Genomic DNA, 11,432 nt, shown 5'->3' with positions numbered 1-11,432 from the left:
TTAGCTATGTAATTCATTTTGCTTATTTTTGAAAATTATTTTAAAATATTTGCCAGCAATTTTTAAACAATTTTTTTTTATGCAAACTATTTTTAATTAATTAGCCCTTTTAGGATATGCACAGACCTCAACCTGTTTTATGTCCCTTTAAACATATAAATAAATATATGTATATATATTTCACATAAGGCTACAGGCTATATTTATTATTCATTCTATTTATTCTTACTAGCCCTTTAGGATTTGCATTCAATTAATTCATTAATGAAATCCAGGAAGAGGACAACGGGGTATATTAAATCTGCAGAAGAAGCCATGGGCGCGATCAAATATACGGCGCAGGTTTCGACGCAAGCGTGGGAACCTGCGCTGTCCGTAATTTCACCTCGCACATTGGGGTATTACATAAACCCTGCCGGCAGTTCATAAAGTGCCGTAAGTCTGATAAACTAGCGATGTCCAGAAATGAGCGTAAATACAAATTTCTGGAGTCACTAGTGACTTACGGTACTTTAGAAACTGCCGGCGCCTAAGAAAAGTAAATAAAATAACAAATCTCCCGTAAAAGTCTAACGCGCCTCCCAAAAATAAGCCCGACAGTTCCAGAGTCGCCGGTCTTCAGTTCCAGTGTCGCCGGTCTTAAACTCCGCCCTCCGCTTCACGCCGGCTGGTTCCTGGAAGAAAGAAGAGGTCGCCGCTTGGAAGAAGACTTCTCCGCCTGGAACAGGACCTTCTCCGCTGAACTTCAGGACAGGTGAGGACCACTTGGGGGTTAGACTTAGGGTTTTTTAAGGGTTTTTTGGGGGGATTTATTTTATTTAGATAGGGTGGGCAGCAAAAGAACTGAATGCCCTTTTAAGGGCAATGCCCAACAAATGCCCTTTTTTAGTGTTAGTATTTTTTTTGGGGGGGGGTTTGGTGGGTGGGGGGGTTTACTGGTAGGGGGGCTGTGTGTATTTTTTTGCAAAAGAGCTGATTATCTTGGGGCAATGCCCTGCAAAAAGTCATTTTAAGGGCTAGTGGTAGTTGATTAGATTAGGGGGTGCTTTTTTATTTTCATAGGGATTAGGTGTAATTTATTTAAACTTTTGTAATTTTATTTTCTGTAATCTTAGATTTGTTTATTTTCTGTAATTCTTGCTTAAAGGGACAGTCTACTCCTGAATTTGGATTAGACTGCCCCTTTAATTTATACTTAGTTTATTTGTATTTTAGAAGTAGTGTAATTTTTTTTATATTTAATGGTAACTTTAGTATTTTGTAAATTAGGTCATTTTAGTTTATTTAAGGGGGGTTAGGTTAGGGGGGGTTAGGTTAGGGGTTAGGTTTATTGCGTTGTGGGCTATAGCGGTTTAGGGGTTAATACTTGATTAGGTTTATTGTGTTGTGGGCTATGGCGGTTTAGGGGTTAATAGACTTTATTAGTTATTGCGGTGGGGTATTGCGGTTGACAGGTAGATAGACATTGCGCATGCGTTAGGTGTTAGTTTATTTTTGCAGGCATTTTCGGGAGTTACGGTGCTCCCATACTCTGCCTTTTATGGCGAGGTAAAAATGGAGTAAGATTTCTCCATTTTCGCCACGTAAGTCCTTGCGCTGGATATTAGATACCGATTTACAACGCGGTCCCATGTTAGCCTATGGGAGTAATAATTGCGAGCGACGGGTGAAATATACGTGCGTAACTTGTATGCTACGCCGTATATGTAATACCAAAATCACGTAAAATCTGGCAGCGGAGGATTTTGCGGGTGACGCTTCATATGTAACGGAGGCCTACATGTTTAAAAAGTCTAAACAAAAACAGATCAGGTTAACTTTTTTTCTATACTTTAGTTCTGGAAATTGTTTTTTTTAATTTTCGCACTGCCCCTAGAGATGGTAGCATTGCGTGGGATCTAGTACATTGACCCTGCAACATGCTGCATAGTAATTTTTTTATCGGTGCAGGAGCTTATTTATATCAGTCCCTAATGGGCCACAGCAAGGTATCTAATATAAACATACTAAAATGTTTGGGAACACAGAACACAAAAACGTTTGCTAATAAAATGAAATACATTTACACGTTTGTGTTTTGTTTGAAGGTCTTTTGCAATGTAGTGTTTAATATCTGATATTAATATCTAATACAGGGGCAAAACTACAGGGGGTGCAGAGGTCGCCCTTCTTAGATTCTTGCACCTGGGCCCTGTGGTTTCTAGTTACGCCTCTGATCTGATATAAACTACACATGTATAAAACTATAATGTCTCTTTGTTTTTTGATGTGATTGCCTCTACTGTCTCACAACATGAATCTGCAAACTATCATTTGTTTTTAGATCATGAGGATCAGCCACCTGAATGAAGATAACTCACCCAGGACAACTACATTAAAGGTCCTCTGGGCTTCTCCTGCTCGATTCACTGCTCTGCATGTAAATGACCCAGAATCATCCTTGCGTATCCGGTGAAAACGAAGAGACTGCCCTGCAGACAGAAAACTAAGCCCTGGTGCTTCAGTGAGCTGTAGGAAGAGAGAGAAGAATGGTGATAATCTATTAAACAAAATAATCTACAGTTCCCTGAGAGACGTTTACATTAATGTATGACAGAGTCATCATCCTGTTCTTCTTCTCCTAATAAACTCACAGTTCGCCCATCTTTACTCCATGTCACTGTAGGAAAGGGGACGCCAGTCACTTCACAATTTAGGGTCAGTGGTTGGTTAGCCATCATGGAGATATTTTGGCTTTGCCCATCCTCAAGAATCCTGGGTGGTGCTAAACATATGAATAACAGGACACAATAGTTTAGTGCGCAGCTTGACACATTTAGGAGCCAGACAGAAAACTGAGAGGACAGCTACACAATTTTTAAGAGCCAGGAGAAGAGGTTTTGTTTATAGATATATGTATAATACTTTAAAAGGTGAGAGCCAGGGTAACATATTAGTAGAAGATCTCTAGGTCCTGGAATTTGCCAAGATATGGGCTTAGTGGCTAATTAAACATTATTTACCATAATATGCTGCCATCTTGAAAACAATTTCTTACCATACACCACCACTTTAGTTTTTTTTCTTGCTGTGCCGGCTTCATTGCTTGCCAGACAGATGTAATCACCACTGTGACTGGGCAAAGCCAACTCAATCAACAAGGACCCATTCCCCAGTTGAGTTAGACCTGGTAAATGACCACTAAGAACTATGCCATTCTTCATCCATCGCATTAGAGGCATGGGAGTCCCTGGTAATTAAATACAATTAGAATTGTCAGTAGATACCATTTTCAAATACCACCATTATTATTTTATTTACACCTCATTTAATATTAACCCATTTATATTGATCAATAAAGTTGTGGAAGCTTTCAAACCTTATCTTGCAAACCGTTGTAAAACTCTTGTGTCTTATGTGTCTATGCTTTTCCCTACTCACCCACCAGAGGTGGTTCTAGAATGTAACATTAGAAGGTGCAATAAGTTAACCACAAAGCTTTATATAACGGGTGCAAAGTTACTGATGGGTGGGGGGGTCTAATTTTCTACTACCTTATTTTTCTTAATTCACTCTTTACTGCTTTCCCTTGCATATAAACTACTGAAACAGGTTGCAGAGTACACTCTAGGACCACCATTGTTGTCAACTACTAAAATTGCTGCGAACTTCCACCCAGATGCCCTCCTTTGTTTTGAGACTTGTATCCTGACCTACGCTTATTCCCTGGTGTTTCTTTTATCTGAAACCCAACCAATGTCACAATGAAGCGCCGCTGTTGGTCAACTCTAACTATTCCTATAGTTCTGTACATGTTGAGAGGAATTTTGCAAAAATAATAAAAGCAGTGTCCAACATTTAAACACTGCTCTCTCTTCCTTCTGAGCTTTATAAACCATACACATAACTGCAAATTAGTATTTTATTTTATAGACATCTTCAGAATGTATTTATAAGCATATAAATGTAAAAATGTACAGAAGATATAGAATAGACTAAAAAAAGAAGCTATAGAGGAGTGATTTAACATGACTGTTTAACACGAACAATTAATAAGCATAGATTTTTTTTTTAGTTAAGTTGCATTTTATTTTATTACAGTTCAACTAGAGGAGACCCAATGACAGACCAGAGAATTACTCACCTTGCACAGGGCATGATAAAAGCAGCGGCTCATTAGCGATGTGCTCCAAAAGGACATCAGAACTGTCAGCAAAGTATGGCGACTCTGGCAAGGCAAGAGATTATTTAGTGGATAGCTAGCATTATTATAGGCAGCATTACTGTTTAAGCTTCTACCCCTGCAAGGTCTAGTCAACATTTAAACACTTCAAGGATCAATAAAATGTTCTGTAATATTAATGACTACTATTTCTTTGTTACAGTAATAGACTTGTTTATACTCTGTTGTGAAGCAATGCAGTGTATGTACACATCTGGCCATAATCACATTTAGTATCATTGTAAACTAATCATTGCTAATGGGATTGATGTCAACAAAGACAACAAAAAGCTCAAATCGCACAAATTCAGACTGTGGTAACATTATGCATTTGGGAATGACAATTTCGCAGGACAGTTCACAACATATTATAAACCACATAAAATTAGGTTTTCCACTAGTGATATTTTGATGGAGGAATCAACCTCATATACATGTAAGACAGGGGAACACAGTGATTTAAAAAGAACTGTATCTTCTGTTGCTCATCACTCACCTAACACCTCCAGCTTGAACTCCAGCGAATCTTCTCCGGCACTGCTTGATGCCACACAACGGTAACTCCCTGAGTCTAACAGCTGCACCTCTTGGACACTAATAGTGCCATCAGGTCCTTCCAGAGAATCTTGTCCTCCCACCCGCAGTGCAATGCCATCCTTATACCAGCTGAGTCTGGGCATGGGATCCCCATGTGCCACACAGGGCAAAGCCAGCTTGCGACCGCGAATGGCCTTCAGAACCTTGGGCCCAGGATGGACACGTGGTGGAACTGTAAGAGATTACATGATGTTCCAAGAAAAGACAGAAGTCATAACAGAATATGAGCATAGACACAATGTTAGGGAAAAGGCAATGTATATAGGGAATAACAGAAACAGTATAATTGTATAACACCTGATTTGTGTTTTAAGTGCATGACCAGGTCTGAAAATATATTATTTATCCTATAATTTTATGAACAATATAAAGTGAATATTAAGGATTTGAAAGGGGGTAGGTGAGAATGCAAGAGGCTATTGTAAGATATGATAATAATGAAGCAGTCAAAAATCCTGCAAGGAATGGGGAAACTGTCCTGCAAATGTGCTTCTAAACCCTTTTTGCTTTCATGCTAAATCTATGTACGATGATAATTGTAGGAAGTGCAGCAGAACCCATGCTCAGCATTACTGGAACAGCAGACGGCTACCAACGAGTAGCAGGGCACAGTCTGCAATTAGCCTTCAGAATTGCATTTTTACTTCTAGCCTACAAACCACCTGCCTCTATGTCTGAGATAGAAAACAACGGCTTAGTGACAGATAACAGATGCATTTTGTTACAGGGAGTCCCTAAGGAAGTACAGAAGTGATAATCTTCAATAAGACACATACGGACACATTCAGCCCTTTAAAGACGTACATATATATCCAGTGCATAGATCACAGGCTGATATGACTGACAATCCATGTTTACTCATATCCTGGATCAATAAAGATATTCCTATACTCAAGACAAGTTAGATTCATGACTATTGGTTATCAACAAGACAGGGGCGTATGTCCTCTAGAAACCATGTACCTCAAACATTTTCTACCAATGAACAAATAAATCACCAGTGCAACCTCTGCTAAGCATTACTTGCAGTCAGTTAAAGTGGACAATGCACCCACCAATCATGAATATGCAGCCACCAATAAGCAGCAAGAACCTAGGTTCATTGCTGCTCCTGAGATTTCCTAGATAAATCTTTCAGCAATGGATAATAAGAAAAGGAACCAAATTAAATAATAGAACTAAATTGGAAAGTTGATTAAAATTGTATGCTCTGGGGCCGATTAAACAAAGTGTGAGCATACACTGTCGCATTTATCATTGCACAAGCAGTTCTGGTGAACTGCTTGTGCAATACCGCCCCCTGCAAATTTGCGGTCAATCGGACGCTAGCAGGGAGTGTCAATCAACCCGATCGTATGCGATCAGGCGGATTGATGTCTTCCGCCTCAGAGGAGGCGTACAAGTTAAGGAGCAGTGGTCTTAAGACCGCTGCTTCTTAACTCCTGTTTCCGGTGAGCCTGAAGGCTTGCGCGGAAACAGTTACATTCAGGGCCATTCGGTCCTTGTTAAATCGGCCCCTCTGTCTAAATCATGAATGTCTAATGTCTTTACTGTCCTTTTAATCTAATGACAAATCAGGTCCTGATATAATTTTAATGTTCACATATCCAGATTTGAGACTTACAAATGCTGATAGATTTAAGCGTTCACTCAAATTTATTTTTTAGAGATGATCCATGATGATTACCATCAAACACACACACAGATATATCTATTGGCAGCCAAGAAAGGACACACTGTGAATGAAAATACTATCTTCTTCTAGGAAGAATGTATGAGTGGGGTGCAGCACACGGTCTCCAATATAATCCAACTGAATTTCTGAGCGAAAATAATGTTTGGGGCTTGGGTGATTTTTGGGATTCTAATCCACTCGAAGGGTCACAATTTGAATGAGTAAAGCTGTTTAAATTAGTAAACAATATAACAGGAAAAAGCAGTTAAACTCAGAGGGATAAGAAATTCGCAGGCTTTTCAGGTAAGGTTGACCAGTTTTTTTTCCACAGATTAAAGTCTACACTTCAGAAGGAATGGGACATTACACTGATTCCCTATAAAGGCCTAGATTACAAGTGGAGCAATAATTTAAATGGACGTGCTATAAATAAGCAGACATTACGAGCTCTCATGAGTGCAAAGCTTTCATGCAAATCGAACGCGAGGTTGCATTCACATTGCGGGTCACCTCTAATACCAGCGCACAATTGTGTGCGCTGGTATTACTGGTGGAGTGCAAATACCGCGCTCGCAAAAGCGCAATTTTGTGCTCAACCCGTAATCTGGCCCAAAATGTTTAATTATGAATCATTTAAAACCTTTGTAATGCACATTTTTTATTTTATTTATTCTGCCTGCTCTTCCTGTAATTTAACTCCCCATAGAGGCTGGAGTGCATTCTGTAGAACCCTGACCTTCCTATGTGCTGCACAGTGATTGGTTGATAGGTACAAGAGTGAGTTTAGATCTGTCCCTAATTGGTCGCAGCAAAGGACAAACAACATTCCAGAGAATTTTCCAGGGATGTGCCGTGGGCCTGAAAAACAATGCTATTTGACTGAACCAAAGAGGCACTTTTAAACTTACACAGACTTGATGGGCTTTCTGGTTCTTACCCGCCATTAAAATCTATCAACTAGATTACAAGTTTTGTGTTAGGGTAAAAAAAGCAGCGTTAAGAGGTCCTAACGCTGCTTTTTTACGCCCACTGCGTATTACGAAGGTTTAGGGTCACTGCACACTTTTTTGGCCTTACCGCAAAACGACTTACGTAAACTTCGTAAAGTCTTTTTTCTATGGGACTTCTATAGCGCCAATATTACGAGTCTGTCCTGAGAGGCCAAAAAGTGAGCGGTACACCCTCTCCTGTCAAGAGTCCTACCGCATTTTAAAGTCAGTAGTTATGATTTTTATGGTACAACGCCGTAACATAAAACTCATAACTAAAGTGCTAAAAAGTACACTAACACCCATAAACTACCTATTAACCCCTAAACCGAGGCCCTCCCGCATCGCAAACACTAAAATAAAAATTTTGACCCCTAATCTGCCGCTCCGGACACTGCCGCCACCTACATTATATTTATGAACCCCTAATCTGCTGCCCGCAACATCGCCGCCACCTACATTATATTTATTAACCCCTAATCTGCCTTCCCCAATGTCGCCGCAACCTACCTACACTTTTTAACCTCTAATCTGCCGCCCACAACGTCGCCACCACTATAATAAACATATTAAACCTAAGTCTAACCCTAACACCCCCTAACTTAAATATAATTTAAATAAATCTAAATAAAATTACTATCATTAACTACATTATACCTATTTAAAACTAAATACTTACCTATAAAATAAACCCTAAGCTAGCTACAATATAACTAATAATTACATTATAGCTAGCTTTTATTTTACTGGGAAGTTTGTATTTATTTTAACTAGGTAGAATAGTTACTAAATAGTTATTAACTATTTAATAACTACCTAGCTAAAATAAATACCTGTAAAATAAAACCTAACCTAAGTTACACTAATACCTAACACTACACTATAATTAAATAAATTCACTAAATTAAATACAATTACCTAAATTAAATTAGCTAAAGTACAAAAAAAAAGCCCCACTAAATTACAGAAAATAATAAACAAATTACAGATATTTAAACTAATTACACCTAATCTAATAGCCCTATTGAAATAAAAAAAGCTCCCCCAAAATAATGAAAAAAACCCTAGCCTAAACTAAACTACCAATAGCCCTTAAAAGGGCCTTTTGCGGGGCATTGCCCCAAAGTAATCAGCTCTTTTACCTGTAAAAAAAATACAAACAACCCCCAACAGTAAAACCCACCACCCACACAACCAACCCCCCAAATCAAATACTAACTAAAAAAACCTAAGCTCCCCATTGCCCTGAAAAGGGCATTTGGATGGGCATTGCCCTTAAAAGGGCAGTTAGCTCTATTGCAGGCCCAAACCCTAACCTACAAATAAAACCCACCCAATACACCCTTAAAAAAAACCTAACACTAACCCCCTGAAGATCACCTTACCGGGAGACGTCTTCATCCAAGCCGGGCCGAAGTCCTCAACAAAGCCGGGAGAAGTCTTCATCCAAGCCGGGCAAAGTGGTCCTCCAGACGGGCAGAAGTCTTCATCCAGACAGCATCTTCTATCTTCATCCATCCGGCATGGAGCGGGTCCATCTTCAAGACATCCGACGCGGAGCATCCTCTTCATCCGACGACTAAAGCTGAATGAAGGTACCTTTAAGTGACGTCATCCAAGATGGCATCCCTTAGATTCCGATTGGCTGATAGAATTCTATCAGCCAATCGGAATTAAGGTAGAAAAAATCCTATTGGCTGATTGGATCAGCCAATAGGATTGAAGTTCAATCCTATTGGCTGATCCAATCAGCCAATAGGATTGAGCTTGCATTCTATTGGCTGATTGGAACCAGCTCACCGCTGACTTAAGCAGCGCTGGTATTGAAGTGAGATTTGGAGCTAAGTTTTGCACAACGCTCACTTTTTGTATTTTAAAGACGGGTTTCTGAAAACCTGTAATACAAGCGCTGTATGTAAGTGAGTGGTGAGAGAAAACTGATCGTTAGCACCACATAGCCTCTAATGCAAAACTCGTAATCTCGCCGTACGTTTCTATGTAAGTCGATTGGTTTTAATAAATCAAATGGCAGTTAAAGAAATAAAAATCACTGGGACTATCATATGATATTTTATCACTGGGACTACCATATGATATTTTCTTATAGCTTTTTGGATACATTAGAATGGGAGCCTAAATATTTAACCCCTGCCTGATCACAAGTGCAGGCATATGTATGTATGCTTCAATTACTGGCTGTACCCTAATCTAGATCAGCACAAGGATTGAGTGGGAGCACATATTTGATCATTGATATATGGTAACTCTTGCAAAGGGTTAAATATATAAAAGTAAAGATAAAATGCTAACATCTCCTCTTTATTTTTATACTGAAATCCCCCTATAGAAGAACAGTAAATACCCAGAGATTATAATATAAAATTGTTTAGTTGTGCATAATAAAACAACTTTGCAATATACTTTCATTATTTATTTTGCCCCATTTCAAAATTGTGCCTTTCCTTATTCTCGGAGCTGAAAATGCACCTGCAGTCTTATAAAGGCTAACCCTGCTATATATATGTCCCTAATTGGGACGGCAAAACAATGCACTCAATACTAACATTGTGACCATGACTAGTCTTGTTGTCTGCAGACTCAAGCCACGATTGGCTCCATAAGGTGAATGATGGGTGGAGCTTGGCCACAACAGCTAAAGCAAACAAATATTTAGATTTAGTTGATTTGTTATTCTATAGCAAGACAACAAATTGCCGTGTAATTACAAGGTGTTTAAGGTATTGGAGAAAGAGAAGCGCTCTACCAGGAACAAACAACTGCTCAGTCTCTTGTTCGCTTGCCAGTCACCACCTGGGAGCAGCTTCTTTTAGTAGAATTATACTTTATATAGAGAACTTTCCTGAAATATATCAGTCTAATTCCACCTGAAAAGGATAGTTCACCCCCCGAAATACAAGGCAATTCTCCTCTGAACGAGGAAAATGGGAACCCCAGAGAGGCCGAAACGTACGTCTGGGGTTCTTTATTTTCCCTCATTTAGAGGAGAACTGCCTGGTATTTCTGGGTTGGGCTGTCTATTGACAGGATCAGACATGTAATGCTACACAATATACCTCCTTTGAGAAAGGCACAGTGAGCTAAATAGACAAGCATGGACGTTTTTCTAGCTTTTCTTCTGTCTCAGTTGAGTGCATCTCTCTATATCCCTTTAAGGCAGGGGTATCAAACTCAATGTATCTGGGGGCCACTGGCCAAGTGTTAGTGCTAGCTATACTGGAAGTGACATTTAGCCAATTATTTATCTTGTATTTATCTAAATTTATCTTGTAAGTGCCAAGTGAAGTGATCATTTTGGAACTGTATAACAATGTTAAAAGTGACATTTATCCAAGTGCATGTTGGGAGTCTACACTAGAGGCTTGTATTTATATTTATCTTGTGAGTGACTATATAGAACATCAACTAGTTACACTTTTTAGAAGGCTAAAAAAAATTGACAGCCCAAATTAATGGTTTACCTATTAAACAAGGGAGGGCCATATGAAACTATCTTGGGGGACGCAAATGGCCCCAGGGCCTGTACTTTGAGACCACTGCTTTAAGGTGTTTACTGTCTCTTTAAGTGATTGGAAAACAATGCAATTCTACTGAGAAATTATTCATATTTTAAGTGTTCAATATGGAAGATTACATGTACTAGAACTAAAGGGTGTTTTGTTCTTATTCTTAGATAATTGTACTAGAACGTCAGAAAAAAAAAAATCAAGCCAAAAAAAAGGAACCTAGTGATTCCAAACAGTGTGTTGAAACAATAAAATGACTAGTTAAAATATGAATATCTATCTATCTATCTTACTATTAAGAGAACTAGCTGACAATGCCTTCTCCAAGCCACCCAAACCTAGGCATCCAAAAGGAATTCCAATGGAATCCTTTCTATGCACACCATGCCAGCAAAGTTTTCCACACCTTGTGGTAGATAATTCTGGTAACAGGCCTTCTAACTTGG

General features: G+C 39.0%; 1 protein-coding gene across 1 annotated transcript in view; it reads right to left on the bottom strand.

The window, feature by feature from the left end:
* Window positions 1-11,432, bottom strand: part of HMCN2 (hemicentin 2) — a 542,629-nt gene that overhangs the window by 226,788 nt on the left and 304,409 nt on the right. The window contains exons 26-30 of the mRNA XM_053695481.1: window positions 4,698-4,970; window positions 4,124-4,207; window positions 3,038-3,229; window positions 2,634-2,764; window positions 2,361-2,508 (exon numbers count right to left, since the gene is read on the bottom strand). Of these exons, the coding sequence (XP_053551456.1) occupies window positions 2,361-2,508; window positions 2,634-2,764; window positions 3,038-3,229; window positions 4,124-4,207; window positions 4,698-4,970 (828 nt within the window). The remainder of the gene's footprint in view (window positions 1-2,360; window positions 2,509-2,633; window positions 2,765-3,037; window positions 3,230-4,123; window positions 4,208-4,697; window positions 4,971-11,432) is intronic.

Source organism: Bombina bombina, chromosome 12 (genome assembly GCF_027579735.1).
Source record: "Bombina bombina isolate aBomBom1 chromosome 12, aBomBom1.pri, whole genome shotgun sequence".
Lineage (NCBI taxonomy): Eukaryota > Metazoa > Chordata > Amphibia > Anura > Bombinatoridae > Bombina > Bombina bombina.
This window is presented reverse-complemented; position numbering and strand designations above follow the sequence as displayed.